The 18,645-nt window shown below is 41.3% G+C and overlaps 2 protein-coding genes across 2 annotated transcripts in view; one reads left to right on the top strand and one right to left on the bottom strand.

The window, feature by feature from the left end:
* Positions 1-6,935, top strand: part of LOC134635994 (lamin-A) — a 40,462-nt gene extending 33,527 nt beyond the window's left edge. Inside the window, exons 9-14 of the mRNA XM_063485722.1 lie at positions 1,661-1,970; positions 2,317-2,424; positions 3,127-3,246; positions 3,337-3,399; positions 3,746-3,910; positions 6,061-6,935. Coding sequence (XP_063341792.1) covers positions 1,661-1,970; positions 2,317-2,424; positions 3,127-3,246; positions 3,337-3,399; positions 3,746-3,910; positions 6,061-6,096 — 802 coding nt within the window. The 3' untranslated portion in view covers positions 6,097-6,935. The remainder of the gene's footprint in view (positions 1-1,660; positions 1,971-2,316; positions 2,425-3,126; positions 3,247-3,336; positions 3,400-3,745; positions 3,911-6,060) is intronic.
* Positions 6,936-8,620: 1,685 nt separating this feature from the next.
* Positions 8,621-18,645, bottom strand: part of pear1 (platelet endothelial aggregation receptor 1) — a 64,258-nt gene continuing 54,233 nt past the window's right edge. The window contains exons 19-23 of the mRNA XM_063486939.1: positions 17,221-17,330; positions 16,875-17,001; positions 15,098-15,160; positions 12,782-12,985; positions 8,621-10,848 (exon numbers count right to left, since the gene is read on the bottom strand). Coding sequence (XP_063343009.1) covers positions 10,697-10,848; positions 12,782-12,985; positions 15,098-15,160; positions 16,875-17,001; positions 17,221-17,330 — 656 coding nt within the window. The 3' untranslated portion in view covers positions 8,621-10,696. The remainder of the gene's footprint in view (positions 10,849-12,781; positions 12,986-15,097; positions 15,161-16,874; positions 17,002-17,220; positions 17,331-18,645) is intronic.

Consider the following 18,645-nt stretch of genomic DNA (forward strand, 5'->3'; position numbering starts at 1 on the left):
TTCATCACCCAGCGTGACTGTTGGCTGATTGTGCGGAGGAAACAAATATCACAAGGACTCATGCAAGTAGAATGTTATTATAAATATGAAGTGTGTTTATCAGTGCATTCAGTACGGGCGTGTAACTATTGTGAGGTCCATCGTGACGTGATATATAAAGTAAACAAAAACCAAGAAAAATGCCAAACTGGCTTTAATTAACTACCAACAACAGCTGAGTTTCAGGGACACATAGGAATCCAAGTACTTATCCACACCCACAGAGGGAGGGTCGTAGGGTACACCTTGGACAGGTTGCCACTCGTATCACAGGGCACACTTGGCAACAGTAGGAAGGGAAAAAAAAGCTTCCTTTCAAAGGGAAGAAAGCTCCAGCAGAAACGGGCTCAGGGAGGGGCGGCCATCTGTTTGGGATAAGAAGAAAACACAAGAGGAAAAAGGGACAAAGAGACGACAGACAGGACAAAACATAACTAAGGTAAAGAGAAGAGAAAGTTAATGGCATGCAGCCAGCAACGCCGGTGAAACGTGACTGACCAAAGTATATTTACAGTCACAAATATCTGCATGGGAGCTCAATTTGTTTCATTCAGTTTATATATTGTTCATTTTCCTCTTATTTGACTCAGATTTTTCATGACAGTTTTTCATGAGAGTTTGAAGAGCAGAACTCAAATATTCTTCAAATGTGATTTGGGCCTGTTTTTTTTCTAATGACAAATCAAAATTAATGTGGCTTTAATGTCACTGTAGGTAACCTACTGCTATCCAGCCAATACAGCTCAACCATCAGCTCCTCCTTATGAAGGGCTGACCTGAATGTCTTGACATGAGTCTCTTGTGGAGAGGTGCTAACAGACAGAGTTTAGAGCCGCATTTCATCCTGGAATAAATCTGTTTCATTGCAGCCGTTTGTATCACAATCCAAAAACTGCTGCCTCCGACTCCACGTCCACACAAACATGCATGCAGCAGTGGCAGCCATTGCTCTATATAATAACTCTTTATCCTTGTCCTCTCTGTTGCTATCATCGCCCTTGTTGTTAAAATGTTATTCTTTTAAACATGTTGGTGTATTAAGCACTGAAATCTGAGATAGCCCGTGTTTAAACAGTAATGTGAAGAGCTTGCACCAGAAACAAAGCTTTTCTAAATATGAAATAAAAAAACAAAACCCATTAATAACGTGCAGAAAAACTGTATTATTTCTGATGGCCAGCAGGGGGCAGCATGTGTGATTATGAAAACAAGGCAAACTGTATAGAGGTTTATGAGAAAATGACCCTGCTGCTCACTTTATCTGTGACCTTGGGAAACAGTTTTCTGATAATTTCATGGTGTTGGGCACGAGTTTTATTTCTTTATAGTATACAACATATAAAGTAAAAAGGACGATATGGGAGCATATGAGTTCAGGGTGTTGTTGGTGTTGGTACCACAGTCTGTTAATATCATAAAAAAACAAACGGCGAACAAGGTGCAGAATCAGTGAGAGATATAATTATATGGCGATTATGACACGAGGCCGTTGACCGTCTTTAACCTGATGAGGTTTGACGGAGTACCAGAGCAGTAAGGATGTAATCCTGGCACTGAACCAGCAGGTGCATTTGCACACTCACTCACCTCGTATGTATCCTCTCCCACCATCTTTCCCCAGGCTGCGTCTGTCACCCAGTCCTCCACCCACAAAAGTCACGGTGTCGCGGACCTCTGGCTCAGGCCACTCCCAGACCACTCGGGTGCACCACTCCTCCTCCGCCGCTGCCTCCAGCAGCCGCAACTCCTCTGGGATGAGCGTCTCAAAGAAGCGCCGCCTCAACGACAATGACAGCGAGACCTCCAGCGTGACAGGAAACACTGTGACCAAGACTCGCATCAGTCAGCAAGCCTCGGCCAGTGGACGCATCACGGTGGACGAGGTTGATATGGAGGGAAGATACATCCGTCTCAGCAACAAGGCTGATGAGGTAGCTGAGATTGTGCATTACTATACAAGCACACCGAAATGGGTGGGGAACTCCAGGCCTCGAGGGCCAGTGTCCTGCAGGTTTTAGATCTCACCTTGGGTCAACACACCTGAGTCAAATGATTAGTTATTTACCAGGCCTCTGGAGAACTTCAAGACGTGTTGAGGAGGTCATTTAACCATTTGAATCAGCTGTGTTGGATCAAGGACACATCTAAAACCTGCAGGACGCCGGTACTTGAGGCCTGGAGTTCCCCCATCTCTGCTATAAAAAATATTTCCAGTGTCTTTAGGTGGATTATTTGTGACTCTGCCTAATCATCATTCTCCAACTTTCTCTTGTGCAGGACCAATCACTGGCCAATTGGCAGGTGAAGAGACAGGTTGGGAATTCAACCCCAATCATCTACAAGTTTCCCCACAAGTTCACTCTGAAGGCCGGCGGGACTGTGACTGTAAGTTACACCAAGCCTTCTTCCTTTCTTTGCCTCTTTTTAAAGACTCTGTGAATATGTTTGGACACTAATGATGCTGCGATGCTTCGAAGGTGCCATTTTTGTTTTTGTCAAGTTGTGATGAATTACTTCTCACCATTCCTGCCAGTGGCTCAAAATGTTGTGAATGAAAGATGGAAAACACTGAATGTCAACACAAGAATTTCTGTTTAATCCTTCACAAACATTTTAGCAGTTTAGAGAGACCAGTTATGTATAAATGAAGTAAAAACAAAGTGATATAAGGACAAACTGGTGCATGCATGAAATGAAGGTCTGCACCAAAAAAAAAAAAAGCTCAATATGAGATTTAATACGTGTTAAGCTGGAAATCGTCGAAAGCTTCTCTGGCAGAGTTGAAGAATAAAAATATGGAGCTGAAAATGAGCAGAATGGGTGACACACGTGGAATCCATCATGGTTACAAACAACCAGCAGTCGTTGTTGCAAACACAATCAATAAAAGCCCCAAAACAGTAAAGTTGTATTCCAGTTTTCAACAAGTGTAAATGTATCAAAGGAAAATCAAGACAAGTAGAAATTTGACTGAGATGATCACCTCAAAAAGCACAAAATAGCTCGCAGATATTCCTTTTGCTTCCTTTTTCAGTCCTTCACTGGTTCAGTATAGTTTACAAATTCTCTGATGTTTGACTTTTACAGATCTGGGCTGCATCTGGTGGTGGAACCCACAACCCACCCACTGACCTGGTGTGGAAGAGCCAGAACTCTTGGGGTACTGGCGACCTGCTGCAGACCTCCCTCATCAGTGCTAATGGAGAGGTCTGACTTCACTCACTTTGTATTGTAAAGTTTCTTTCTTCTTCTTTTTAACTGCAGTGTCTGACTTGAGTTTATTTGACTTGCCATCAGGAAATGGCCATGAGGAAAGTGACCCGCACCCTGTTCCATGACGATGATGAAGATGATGACATGGTAAATTCCTCCTGTGTTACTCCAGAAAAAGTTGGAAAGCGTTCTACGTCATGAATCATGTTACTCACTAAGCAACCACGCCTTTAACCCCACCTTCTTTTATTCTGTATTAATTTTAAAAATGATATATTAAACAATACCGAGATCATAAAATAAAACTCAAAACAATCCGACTTCCTTTTGCGACCAGAGGGGGCGCCCCCTGCTGACCGGATGCAGGTTTAAGGCTTAAGCTTCATTCTTCAGACCTGAACACTCTGTCCATCTTTTATATACAGTCTATAGTAACTTGACCACTAAGCAGTCAAGCAGCAGTTGAGTAACTGATGTGTGCTGCCCTCTGCAGGGAGCTCACAGCACAAGTGGCGCAGACAACGAGTACAACCTGCGCAGCCGCAAGGTGATCTGCGACTCCTGCGGGCAGCCGAAGGAGCGCGGCGGTGGTTGCAGCAGTCTAGCTGAAGGCCTCCCAGGACATTCCTACTTCATGGGCACCAATGAGCCCAGACAGGTACTCCACAGTCAAAACATCCCTGCAGTAATTATACAGCATCATTAATAACTGTGTTTTAGGATAAAAGCATATAATATTTGGTTCTATTAGTGATTAAAATTGCTGGCAGCGACTATGCACAGAAAACAGACAGCATGTGTGGGTTTTTTTTGCTTATTCATCTATAAATTTAGAGTTTCCTGTTCCACAATAATGCCCAGATGTTCCACATGTTTTGGAGTGCTGTACTGTAAGATGTTTAAGCATCTGAAACAGACTTTTGGCATGTGGCATCTGCAGTTAATTTAATTACTAATCAACAAAATTGGGGTTTAAATGGGATCCAAGATCGCAAATACTCCCTCTCTCTATTTCCTGAGAACTGTTTTATGATAAAAAGTGCAGTTTAGAGTCGCAGAAAAGTTTTGTTTTGCGCTGCATTTTGACAGATTCCCAAACATCAAACATGAGCAAAAAAACTGTTACTTTTAACTGTGCAGACTGGGAATTATTATTATTAGGTGCAATGATGATCACAGAAACAACAAAGACAAAGCAAACACTGAGGTGATAAGAAACAACAGGATATGTGTGGATTTGCTCATGATGGTGCTCAGAGCAGCAGAATCCTAGATGCAGGTAGGAGGTGGTGTTGGTGGTGGAGCAGAGTAAGCTTATGGAGACTTTGAACATGCATCAATCTGTATCAATCTCTCTGTTACTCTAGACCAGGGTTGGGCAATTCCAGGCCTCGAGGGCCGGTGTCCTGCAGGTTTTAGATGTGTCCTTGATCCAACACAGCTGATTCAAATGGCTAAATGACCTCCTCAACATGTCTTATAGGGCGTTTCTCAATATGCGTACTTGCGTTCTCGTGTACTCGTGATACGTCATCAGTCGGAGACCAAGTACTGTTCCAATTCGAAGTACGCATCACGCCGAGAACGCGAAAAAGTCCCGGATGTGTTCTCGATCCGCCCGTTTTATCGAGAATGCATCGGTGTAGACTTGGGACAGCTAAATATCCCAGAATGCATTTCGTCCAAAACTCAACAGCAGACTCCCGGCACATCGTTTCCACCCCCCCCCCAAACCGCTCGCGGACTTCTCACTACTCAGGTTAAAGAAACTCCAGCAGCTGTCTATAGTATTGAGTGTCCACTAGAATAGAAATAAAAGCGTTCTAACATCTCACCTGCTTGTTCTTATTAAGGTATGTACACGTATGTACATGTACACTATTTTTATTAATAGAGGTTTCACTACTGAGGTTAACAATGATATATAAGTCACTTAGATCACTTCTAAATGTTAATGTTTGGTTTATTTCAGTGTTTTATTTGTTCCTGAGTAAACTGGTTTGGCTGTGATTAAAGTTAAGCTTCATAACATGTTACTTACAGTTAAATTAAGAGGGGACGGCAGTAAAAACTCCGGACCTGTGACATCATCACGTACGCTGGTGTTCCGACTGTACAAATCACGAGTCCGTGCTCGCGTACTTGAGAATTGAGAAACGGCCCATGAGTCCGTGCTCGCGTTCTCGGCGGGTACGTACTCCTGTGCGTTCTCGGCGGGTACGTACTCACCGAGAACGCGAGCACGTACTCGCGTACTTGGGCATTGAGAAACGGCCATAGTTCTCCAGAGGCCTGGTAATGAACTAATCATTTGATTCAGGTGTTTTGACCCAGGGTGAGATCTAAAACCTGCAGGACACCGGCCCTCGAGACCTGGAAATGCCCACCCCTGCTCTAGACACTTTAAATATGCTGAATGATGAACACAAGTCATCCACCACTTCAGGGCTGAACAAACGGCTTCTTTCATTTCACTTTAACGGTTGTTTCCCCCAATTTACCAAATGCTTCAGAAGATAATGTAGCAAGAGGTGAAACCGAAATCGGATTTAAACTGAGACATGTGGCTTTTAAAAAAGGACATTTCTAAAGTTCAGCTGCACAGTTTCAGTCCAGAAACACAGCGCTCGTTTTCCCCACAGCTCCCATTTTAACGCCTCGTAAAGACTCACTAACAATAAACAGTCGCCTTTATTAATCTGTATTCTAAGCATCAGGACCTCAAATGAAGCATTTGGTGTCGAACTACACAAATAGTTGTTTTTGTTAAACAAAAATCAAATATTCCTGTTGTTGTCTCCTCCTCAGGGCCGTATGAAGCCGGAGAACTGCTCCATCATGTAAAAACCAGACAGCACCTCACCTGAACCCAGCACCTCCTGCAGCCCACAGGGGAGAATGATTTTTCTACCATCGGGATGTTTGTCTTTATTTTTTTATACGATTGTGTCTTATTTTGTATTCAGATTATTCTGCGGGTTAGATTTGCTTTGAGGTTTCGGCTGAGGGCGTAGGATTTTCACATATAGCTTTCAAGTTTGTATATTCAGCTTATTTTACTGCATGTTTGCTGTTTGCTCGTGCTGTTCTCCGCTCTGCTTGCACACACACACACACGCACACACAGCTCCAGTGACCAGGGCTTGTGCTTCGATCCGAGACGGGGTTTCACATTTAATGGCCAGGCTGTCAACACTCAACACGCACAGCTAGTGGACCCTATCAGGAAAACAGCCGTACAGGCGAGAGGAGGATGGATCCTCTGGGGTTTGTTAATCATGTTTGTTTCCCATCAAACAGATCAATTCTTTATTTAAAGCCAATGTTTACAACTAAAACATTTTTTGGAGCAGTATTGTGCTATATTTATGGATAAAATATTGTAGGAAAAGTCTCCAGAGAAAGCCAAAGCGATGTAAGCTCAGGTTTTTTTGTTTGTTTTTTTCACCTTAGCCTTAAACAAACGGGGTGTTGATATGTTTTCTATGTGATGCTGTCGGGCAGCTGTGGTGCACACAGAGAAAATAAGTATTTGAGATGAATATATGTACACGGCTCGCTCCCCAACGAATGTATTCATTATGTTTTTGGAATGTTTAAAGAAATAAGGGAATTATTGGGTAATGTGTCTGGTTAAGTCCTTCTTGGCTTTGAATGTGTTTAATCATGATGGGAGAGATTTATTTTGTACCTGGGGGGGGGGGGGGGGAAATGTCAGCAGAAGGTACTGTTTTTTGATAGATTGGGTGCCATATATAGAGAGTATATATTAATAGGCTCTGTTTCTATTTGCAGTAGATTTTGGACATGACTGTTTAACCGATTAGAAATACAGACGTGCCTTCAGAGGCAACATCTGCAGTTTGTTTTGTTTTTCCTGCTCACATGCTTCATACGGCAGTCTTGTGACCGTCAGCTGTCCTCCGATCCGTGTTGCTCCTAAAAGCTGATCATAAGGGCTTTGAATTTTCTTTCTTTCCTCTAAGCTTTACCGACTTTGCAAATCCCTTGATCTGATTTTGGGACCTCGGTCAGATTGAGGGGTTTGTGTGACTTTGTAGCTTTGGCTTCACGCACTGCTTTTTGCCAGTTATGCACAGCAGGTAGATTTGTAGTCTAGTCTGGCAGCTTAACTCATTTATACTCCAGTGGAAAGCATATCAAAGCATTTATGGAAGATACTTGATAGCTGTCGTGGTATTGTTTTTGTGTGGGTTTTTTTTTTTTATATACTTAAAAAAAAAAAAGAAGCAATTTCTGCAAAGTTTAATTTTTTTAATTTTTCGGCCACAAAAGGACAGTTCACCCCTAAAATGAAACTCTGTGTGTCTCTGTGTCCTCTGCCCTTTAATGCTGTCTTGGTGTTTCCAGGTTTGGAGACGGCTGCAGAGATGTCCGCCTTCTCGTTAATATAATGCAACTCATGTTGTGGTGCTCAGAGTACTGGAAAATGCATTTGAACAAACCAGAAATCATGACCTTGTTACTCAAAAAAATCTACAGACCTTTTATGAACAGTTTCTTATAGGAACTACTTTCTTTCTAACTTCATCCACCAACCGAAATTAGCATGCAGCTAGCTGGCATGAGCTGCTCATCAGTGGAAGATGCAGTGTTTATCCTGCAGAGTGATGAAACCATCAGATGTAGTGTCGTACAAAGAAAGAACTTCCTGTATCAAACTGCTCAGTAATATGACCCGGTCATGATTTTTGGAAACATTGATGCTGAATTTTCAAATGTTTTTTGGCACTTTTAATTTCAACATATTGAAGAGAAGTCTGATATCTCTTCAAAACTGGGCTAGATGCACAGAAAAGCTACAGGCAGGAGAAAAACAAATATATAACCTGACTGTGGTTTGAACTCTGCTTTTTAGGTAGTTTGATGCTCAGAGTGTCTCATGAAGTCGCTGACAATCAGAGAAATGACGTCTACAGTATAAATGTGTATTAACAGAAATCTTGTAGTTGTCAAATGTCTACATGTAAAGTGATGAGAAATGATAACTGTAGTTGTTCAGTATATTCACAACATAATGCTTCAGATCAGGTCATTGAAACGTCAGGGGTGCAATTAAGAACCAGAATAATAAGGACTCACTACAACCACAGATGCACAAACACCCTGTGAGGTCTTTGTAAACTCCGACCTTCCTCGAGTCTTGGTGGAGATCTCATGAATCTTTTGAAGGGCTTGAGATTTAAAGTTATCACCCAACGCCATTAATGTTGTTTGAGATCATGAAATCATTAAAGCCACACTTTGATGCAATTTTTTTTCTAAAGCGATGCTGAGTAAAAAGTATTTTTTCCAATGAGTGACGGTTGTGATTATTTCCTTGTTATTGAAAAATGTCGAGTCCATGAAAAGTGCAGAGAGTTTTTATTTACATCATATACACACACATGTTCCCAGGATTACATTCAAAAATAAATGACTGCACAATATTGTAGCACTAAAAGCACAACGTACATTCTGTTTGGCTTCTGTTAACAACTTGACAGGAAAATGAACTTCACAGGTCAATATTTTTACATTAATACACCAATTTCAGTATTTCTGAACTACAACACAATCAGGACTACAGTTTGCTCCCCAGACACACACACAGAGCTCAATAATCGCCACTAATTTTAGCCAATCACATTACATTTCCACTCTCATCATTAAAAATGTAAATGATTTTATATAGGGACTAACTTGACAAAAAGTAGTTCCACTGAAACCTGTTGGTGGTGAGGTCAGGGTGAAGGGAGACGTCTTAAGACTGGGTGTGAGCTGTTGCATATTTGGACAAATACTCTGTAAACCTTTAACTGCGGCAGAGGAAGCCGCAAGAAGCTGTGAAGCTGAATCTCTGAGCACCGCTTTGTACCCAAAGTCTCCACAGTTTTGTCCAGTGATGGAGACGTGATGTGGAGCTCAGGCCTTCTGTCTGGCCCACAATCTTCAGTAACCCAGCCTTCCCAATGTTTAATGTTTTGTCCTTAAAATTTTGGATTCACTTTGAAGGCAGCCGTCAAGTCATCAATCACTATGCACAATCCACTCATAGTAGGGTAACGTCTATAACCGATACCAAAATATGACTATGTAAAATCTATAGACGATGAGCTCTGGTACCCAGCATGTTGAGGTTTCCATTTCTAGTCCTCTTGAAGTTGTATTGACCAATCATGTTTGAGCAAGCTGTGCTTCAATTACAATAAACAGTCAACAATCTAATTCCCCAAAATGCAGTCTCATAAATCTGTCAGCCAGCAACACATTTAGTTTTTTTTATTATCTTTGTCTTTGCATGTGTAAAAAATGAGCAGCAGAAGACCTGGCCTGAATATCTGTTGGCTACACAGGACATCCTTCAAAAGGCGATCCGTTCAGAGAGATTGCATTATGGGTAACACAGGCACCAGGTCTAAAAAAACAAACCGAAACATAATAAAATCTTTGTGTTTTGGGTGAAATGGCCCTTTAATTGTGACAAAAAGGGGCACTGCACTGATGGCTTTATCATAATATCTGTGCCCAAACTCACACAACCCTTTTAACATCTATTAATATATACACAAGAAGTTCATAAGGTGTCCTATGAGACCCATAAAAGCATCTTTATTTGAACAGAAGAGCTGCGCTTCAACAATACTGAGAGGCTGACAATATATTCATTTCTGTATTTACACAGTTTTCTTCAGACAGCAGCAATAAGCCACATTTCTTTAAAGAAACACACTTCAGTCCTTAAATGGCATTTTTTTTTTTTTTTTTTTAGAGAAAACACTACATGAACTTTTGTAAAATGCTGCTCACTTTGGCTTCCAGGTGTTAAAAAAGAAAAATCTTTGGTATTTTTTCTGTCTATAAAATATGGTTTGTCATAAGACATCTTTGTTTTTCAGCTGAAGCTGCCTTTTTAAAAAAATGTTGAAAATGTAATGCACTGAAATTCAACTCGAAATAAAAACCCTGAAAAGCGAGATGAGACGAAGGGAAAATCGAGCTCTGATAAAAGAGGCCCGTTAAAAATGCATCAGCAGCACGCAAAGGGTGTGGAAAACAAATATTTCAGCATGTTTACAAGAGTTCAAACACACAAACATTCCCAATTCGCTGCTTTTAGCCATGAAATCCTCTGGTGGGTTCTGCCCTCGGGAGTTAAAAGCAGCTGAAGCCCCGCGGGCGTCACCACACAGCCTGCTGGCTCCTCAGTCTGGATGACAGGTCTGTGACGGAGACGCGAGTACCGCTCTGCGCACACAAGGGGGCGGTGTTTAGTTGAAAGGAAAGCATCCACTGTAAACAAAGGTTTGTCTGGCAGGACAGACTCCTCGCCCCTGCTCTGTGGGTGGTCTGCAGCTCTGATTTTCAGAGATAAAATTAGCCGTTTCTTCATCAACCCCGGAGCGAGCAGAAGGGAACAATTTGCTCTGCTGCTCTGACGCTGTCACTGAGGGCTTCTCCTGGGGGAGGGGCAGGGCGAGGGGGGGCGGCGCACCGGTGGCAGGTCATAGTGTCCCGGGATGTGGCTGTTCACCGGGAGGTCGTAGTGGCTCTGCGGGTCCTCGTGAGGAGCGTGGCCGTGGGAGCTCTGACACTCTGAGGGGAAAAAGAACTCGCTGTGAGGACCAAACAGACTGCCATTCTTTATTTTAGTGCTGGAAAATATGCTGACTCTATTTTTTAAATAAAAACCCATCTGTGCATTCAGTCCTGCTGCTTTGGACTTGACTGGATGAGTTCGTTTGGCGTTACAGTCTGAGCTTACTCTGTGCTCAGTGTTTAATACAACTTGTTGAACTCGGTCCTAAATAAAGCTTTTTAAAAGCCCACACACTCCAGGGTGGAAAAGCGTGCATTCACCCTCTGTTTAAATTTAAATAACATCATCTATAAATCGTTTAATAAGAGTCTAGCTCTCAGATGTGGGCACCCTGAACGAGGATATTAGCAAATAAACTAAAAACATCAGTAACAAACAGCAGTGTCGCATAATCACGTCAATGTCATGCCATGAAGTGGAAACACCTCCCCGTCTTCTTTATTCTTTACTGTTCCTTTTATGTTTATAAACCCTTTATTACATGAAGTGTGTATTTTCTCTAAATGACTCATTTTCTTAGTCATTCTGTTCTGGATCCATGCCAGAGTATTTAAAGACATTAAAGACAATTTGATTGGTAATTTCGTTTATTATGACATGCATACTTTTTGTAGATTGTACTCTAGAAGAAGCTGCTGCTCAGAATCCATCTCATCTACAATCGTTTGTATTTAGCTGCAAAATGTGCTGACGCAAAAAGTTTTTCCAAGCTTAATTTTCAACATCAGTTTTAGTTAAATTAGGCTAGACTGGATTTGTTTGCACTTTGTGCTGCTTTTCTTCATTTCAAAAGTCTTGTCTGGATGTCAGATCTTAAAAACCAGCTACAAATGTTGCAGTCATACAGAGAGGAGAATCAGTGATTTAAACAACAGTTTGTGCAGAGCGGCCACAAAGCTGGCTCTGTCATTACAACCACAGTCTTCTGTTTCAGGTAGAGTGAATGCAAATTGCAGTGATTTCTCCAAGAAAAAAAGACTGGACTCAATCCAATATGTGGATGAATGTAAGGATTTGATCCCGCTGACCTACACTTCATTCCTCTGACTGCATATTGATGTATTACTAGTGTCCACAATACAATAAAAGCTAGGAAGAACATCCTTTGGCTTCCTGTTTTTCCTCTCCTCTCCCCTGCCCTTCCTCTTCCTTTAGTCTTGTATTTGTGGCAAACAGATGTTGATTCATCAGTCCATGGCCTGAGGAAGTCTGGCCTGCCCAGCTGTCTAACAGGCCACAGACCTGTTTTAAGGTTTGACTGATAAGGACCTTAAAAGAGTTTCTATTTCTTGTTTTTTCTCCCAAAGCGGTTGGAACCATGGTGCAGTGGGTAGCACTGTAGCCTAATAAACTCAAGTTAATCCACAGAATTATGTAAAATCAACTATTGGGCCACACCTCTTAATCTTTGAATTCAGGTGTTTTTGTCCTGTTTTTGTCCTGCTGCCACGCTTGTATAAAATCATGTAGTCAAAAGAATGGATTGTTCTACAGATAAAAATTCATAACATTAAGGAGTGGGATCACCAAGTGCTAACGCTCTGCAGGGTTCCACGTCTCCTCTGGCAGTAACATCAGCACAAAGACTGTGTACCAGGAGCTGCATGGCACAGGTTTCAGCTGCTGTAGGTGTAATGTGTAGGTGGTCCAGTATTTTTGTCCCTATAGTGTAAATCGCAATTAGCTCCCACCTTACGATTACATTACAATTCCTAATTTTAAAAACTCATAGTTGTTATTAAAATTAGCGTTAGAGTAGCTGGATCCAAAAATACTGGTTCATTTGAAAACACAAACAGATTGACACACAGACACACTAATGTTTGTATGATGGAAATATTGGACGTTTAACCATAATAATAACTAAGAAGGTCGTGGTGAAGTGTAAAACACTCCTTGGACTCGCAGGAGGTCAGAAGTGTTGCTTACCTCTGCGTAAGGTGGCCGTGTGGAACGGCGGCGGGGGCGTAATCTCGGTGTACGCACGCTCCCTGGGCATGGCCGACTTCATCTCCATGTAGCTGCTCTCCGGGGGGCAGAAGGGCAGGGGCAGCCCGGGCAGGTCTTTGATGGTGGCGTACGGATTCTCGCTGTTCAGAGAGCTGCTGCTCACGGCCGCCGAATCCTTCAGCTCTGCAGGAAACAAATATTGAGAGATTAAACTGCATATGAAGTCCATGCAGAGCGAGAATGGAGCATGATTGAGGGTTAAAGCCTAAGCCTACTAGATGAAGCATTCACTGCATGAAAAGTGAGATTTTCATCAGTAAGCAGCTCTGTAAATTGCTGTACAGCTGCGAGTTAATGACTGTTGATGTAAATTTGTAGGCAGCACAAAGGACTTCCAGTAACTGTCGAGTACTGACATGGAAATTGAAATTTCTAGCAGTTTTACAAGCCTGAGAATTCCTCTGGGCTCAGGAGACAAATCATGACAGTAGAGGACGATGACAGCTTGTGAAGTTTCAGCTTTCTTTATAAAGTGCTGATGATCTTTTACAGCAATAAGGAATGAGCTTTAGTTTAATTGTACGCTCATGAATTTGTAGGTTTAACAGATCTGCCTAAAGTAAGTGAGCCTGTTGAGACGAAATATGTTTTTTTCCATGAGCAATATTCAATAATGATATTTAAATAATCCAAAAAGCAGCTTCAGACTTCCTTGTCTCCTTATGGAACGATGCCGTGTTAGCTACAAACATCAAGATGAGAAAAAATGTTCCCCAGTGACAGCAGAGGTGCAGCATTTAAAGAGCTGCAAACACAGAGACACTGAAAAAAGACCAATTACAACAGAAATGTTTCCAGGGGACAATAAAAAAATGGACGTAAGCTTACGGTTTGTCTGATGGTTTCTTTGTTTTATCACTCGCTTCATGAGTCACTGAATTTTGCAATAAGCACGTCTCAGCCGTCTGCCGCGTCTGTGTTTTCAGACCAGTCAAAATGTTTTCTCAGTCTGCTTAAATGTGTTTGCGCTACGAGGAGCTCTCAGGACCACTACACACAGTCTACGGCCGAGGATGTTATGTGCTTACCGTCTTTGTTTAACATGCATTTTAACATTTGCTAAATGGGACTAAACAAACAGTCCAGCTGAGGATGATGGGAATGTCATCAGTAAACAAGCAAGCCAAACTTTATTTGTACAGCACACTTGATTCGACGTGGCATTCAAGGTCAAGCGTGAGCTGAGGTGGAAGTAAAAAAAAAAAAAACTACAGATAATGTAAAATGAATGAGATTCAAATAATTTAATAAATGTAAAGAAAATAAACAATCAAGAAGATAAAATCTGACTGAGTGTGCAAATCATGACAGAAGGCTTGATCTTTTGTGTGGCCTGGGTCCAATTCCACCCAGACTATCAGAAAATAACAGAAACTAATAAATAAAAAAATATAATTTAAAAAAAAAACATTTAAGCAATAGAAGTGATAAAACGTGGAAACAGGAATAAAATCAGATAAAAATTAAAACAACAATATACAAGTAAAAATGTTAAAGTGGAAAACAAACATTCAACATGTCACAAGTACTAGAAAAAAAATGTGATCACATGGCGGTGATAAATCGAACGTTACATTTTTCCACAAGTACATAGAGTTCACCCAGAGGGGGGCTTTGAAACCAAATTACATGGACATCTAATTCACTCAAAGCTTGCTGTTAAAGAATTACACGGGTGTTAGAAGAAAAGTCCCTACAGTTAAAGCCTCTGTGGACCATGAATGTCTGTGTAAAATTCACGAAAAGCCATCTGATGGATAAAGAGGGGGGCGATCGTGGCTCAAGAGTTAGCAGTTCGTCTTGTGATCGGAAGGTTGCCGGTTCGAGCCCCGGCTCGGACAGTCTCGGTCGTTGTGTCCTTTGGGCAAGACATTTCACCTACCGCCTACTGGTGATGGCCAGAGGGGCCGATGGCGCAATATGGCAGCCTCGCTTCTGTCAGTCTGACCCAGGGCAGCTGTGGTTACAACTGTAGCTTGCCTCCACCAGTGTGTGAATGTGAGAGTGAATGAATAGTGGAATTGTAAAGTGCTTTGAGGGTCTCGAAAAGCGCTATATAAATCCATCCATTATTATTATTAAAGGTGTGATGGTGGAGAACACTGTCATCCATAGACTGTATAAATAAAGAATGAAATTTTTAGAGCCGTAAGCATACTTTGGACAGCTTTTCCGCAGCTAACCTCAGTCTTCAGCAGTAAGTAAGAAAAGAGAGAAAATGAGGTGATAAACTACCTTTGTTGTAATATTTTCCGAGGCTGGCGCTGTAGCTGTAGCTCCGATCGATGCCAAAAGCTCCTGTTAACAATAAAAGACAAATCAGACGTCTTCATTTTGCTTTATAGCGAGCTAATCAAAAGCAGATAAACTGCTGTGGAAACCTGTAAAAATCAATCCCAGGTGAGTGATAGGTGCTGGCAATGCAACTCTCACCTTTTACGAAGTCCTTATTATTTTTATAGTCTCATATCGAGTGTGCCCCGCTGACTAGGAAATGTGATGGTCGATAAACTTTGCTCGAGATTATAAGCAGGAACTACTTAAGCTTCTTCCTGCCCTGAGGCTCTCAGCCATTACCTGTATAAGCAGCTATGCTGGTGCAGTTACTGAAAAGAGCCTAAGAAGTATTTTAAATCTAAACTTTTGCACTCCACTCCAAGCTTCAGGCACAACTCTGATCAAGACACCACCCTAAAAAAGGTGTTAAATTTCACTGAGTCACTTTGATCCCCGACAGTTCAGCTTACCGAGGTTGATTCTCCATTATCAGTTTTCCTTCTCATAGCCACTGCTATGTTTTAACTCTTTCATTACCAATGAGGAACTACAGCAGATGTGTTTGGATCAAAAATAGATAGGGACTTATTCTTCTCATTTATATTCCAATTTTTTATTTTCAGATACCAATAAAATACTTTTCACTGTTCAAACAATAATTTTCCAGGTCTGTCAACAAGCTGTTTTAGCTCCTATCGCTTTAAAGGTCTCCCCTCCCTAAAAACCCCACTGTCTTCTGATTGGCTGCCCCTCCTCTCTCCTGCAACCAGAACCCTGGTGCCTGTAAGCCATGCTTCTCTACTCATGTGCCTTTGGTGTCCCTGAGATGACTGTGTAAAAAAGCTGAGCTGATGTTAGCTCAGCACAAAATTACAAGAAAATGTCAGACTTTAAAAAAGCTTTTGGCTCGCAGGAATTATTTTACATTTACCTCATTATTTAAAACTTTGATCATGTTTGTAATCATCTAACATCAGGACATGACAGAAAATGAGAAAAGTGTGACATAGCACCCCCCTTCATATATAAATATTTAATTGTAAATGTTTTACGGAAATTTCAAACTAAAATACAAAATTCAGAACTTTATACTGCAAACAAAGCCCACTAGAGGCTTGCTGCACAGTTTAATAAGGTTTAACTCAGTGGAAACGGCCATCAGAGGAACAGCAGTTTTTTGCTTTCCCACTTTGCCAGAGGTCACCACTTAGTCGTAGTAATATAATATTAAACTATAAATATCACCAGAAGTCTGCACAAATCCTTCTAAGAAAGGACACGTATGAGATCTTTGCACTTCAGCTTCATACTTGCTCTTCAGTGAAAATAGAGACGTTTGGTTGCTCCCACATGAGCTCTGATTAATGTTTCACAAGACGTTTTCTTTCCACCTGTTATGACCATAATTAAAGAATGCATTTAACTTAAGTGACATAACTGTTTCATTACTGACTACAATTTGATTACTCTATTATATTACTATGAGACAGGCAAAGATAATGTGATGACAGTAATGTCTTATTTTGTAACATCCCCCCCCCTCACCGCCAGCCAGCAGTTGCAGGTTTTACTGATTACTTTAATGCCGCTGTGGTCAGAAGGTCAGCAAACCAGTTTCTCGCTTTTATAAGCTTGTAAATGTTAATGTGCTCATTTTATTCTAGTCTACAGCTGCAGGTGTGCCCTCTAAATGATCTTTATGTGAATCACGCAGTGGAGAGTCACTTAGACGGACCTGAGTCTTTGCGAGGCTCGTGGTGTTTCCAGTCTGCAGGCAGAGTGGCATTGGTCTCGACTCCAAACAGACCTCGTCTCTCCCTCTCTGCGTTCTTCACACTGCAGAACAGCTGGTTGTTGGTGTTCTGTAAGGCAGGAAAAATGATAAACCGTTGCAAATGTACAAAAGCCAAATGAAGCGCTGAGGACCAATGACCTACTGCGTCTACACGTTTTAGTATCATATGATTTCACACCCCCTTGAATACATAGCCAGCTGTTGCTGGCTGTCCAAATGACATATTCCTCCCTGTGCTGCAATGAGGCATGAAGCTTTCTCCTTAGATATCAGAGATGACATTCACCTTGATGGTGTGGTCGTGGTTGTTGGGGAGGTGTGGCAGCGGAGGCCTGTTCTGGCTCAGTGTGTGGTAGCTGGGGTTGGAGTAGTAATGGTGGTAACTGTGAGGAACATCTGCAGGACGAAAACAAACACATGGCATCACGTCTGCTGCTATTAAATTACCTCAAGGTCAATAAAATGCATTCCACAAACACACAGGGTGAGATAGACATGAAACCGCACTGTGCATACGAACGACATCAACATCACAGTGATTTTCTTCAAAAATACTCAATATTCAGCGTAGATCGCTGACCGGCTGAGTCTTCTTCTGCAAAGGCATGTTAGCAGTCAGCAGTGATTCAGTTTAAAACAAATACTTCTTTAAACTGTTTTAATGAAGCAATGAGATTTACAGGGATTAAATAAGAATCCTCAACAACACCACAAAATCTGCCACAGTCCCACTTGTAATTTATCCCTTATGTATAAGATGACTTCAATTACTGCCAGTTAATAAATGGCTGACACTGAGCATGATATCTATCTAGTTTAATGCACCAGTTTGTAAAACCATCAACTGCGTTTGGCTGAATTAAAATGGAAGTTTGAAACATATCTGACCATGCCTTGTTCTTCCAATTCTAACATACTATATGAAAAATTTGTTCAGTGATTTATTTTCATAATAAACCTTATTCAGGTGGCCTTTAAGTCCACTTAAATCACATTCGGTCATCAACTGTTGTACCAAAAGAAAACATATTTTAAAAAAAATATAGTTATGTTGATTTCTGACATCCTGCTTTATATTTTTAAGGCTTAAAAAGTGTTTTAGTGTCAGTTTAAGCCTCCAGCAGGGAAGTTGAAAAAGTGAACAAAATCAGCCGTCACATCAACACATTAATCAAAGAGTCAAATTTATATCCACAAACACAAATGTTCCTTTTTTTTGGCTGCAATGACGGCTCTCCTATCTACTAATTTATGTCTATGTACGCAAAATATATAAAATTTTCCAAAAGAGTGAAAAATCCACACGTTTGAGGGTGGAGTGATTGGCAGTGATGTGACTTATGTTGGTGGAAACCACTAGAACCATAGTGCTGGTCCCTCAAGAGAGATTAAAAACTACCGTTAGATTTTGGGACGAAATGTATCGGGTAAGATTTAGAAAAAGACCCTGGTTTTGGTTCAAATACAATGACTCCATTTTATTTTAAAGGCGGTTTGTTGCGTGCCAGGGTGACGTGTTCCAGCTGGACAGGATCAACAACATACGTGCTGCAGACACAAAACATTCTTCTCATTGAAACGCGTTAGCTTTACTGCAAAAAAAAGTTACTTGTCTCCAAAAACATGAACAAATACATTACTTTTCCTGTTTTGCCACAAAGTGCATAAAGTGTGTTATTAGCCGTGCTGGAAAAAGAAGAGCAAACGTATG

Source organism: Pelmatolapia mariae, linkage group LG10_11 (assembly GCF_036321145.2).
Source record: "Pelmatolapia mariae isolate MD_Pm_ZW linkage group LG10_11, Pm_UMD_F_2, whole genome shotgun sequence".
NCBI classification, from domain to species: Eukaryota; Metazoa; Chordata; class Actinopteri; order Cichliformes; family Cichlidae; genus Pelmatolapia; species Pelmatolapia mariae.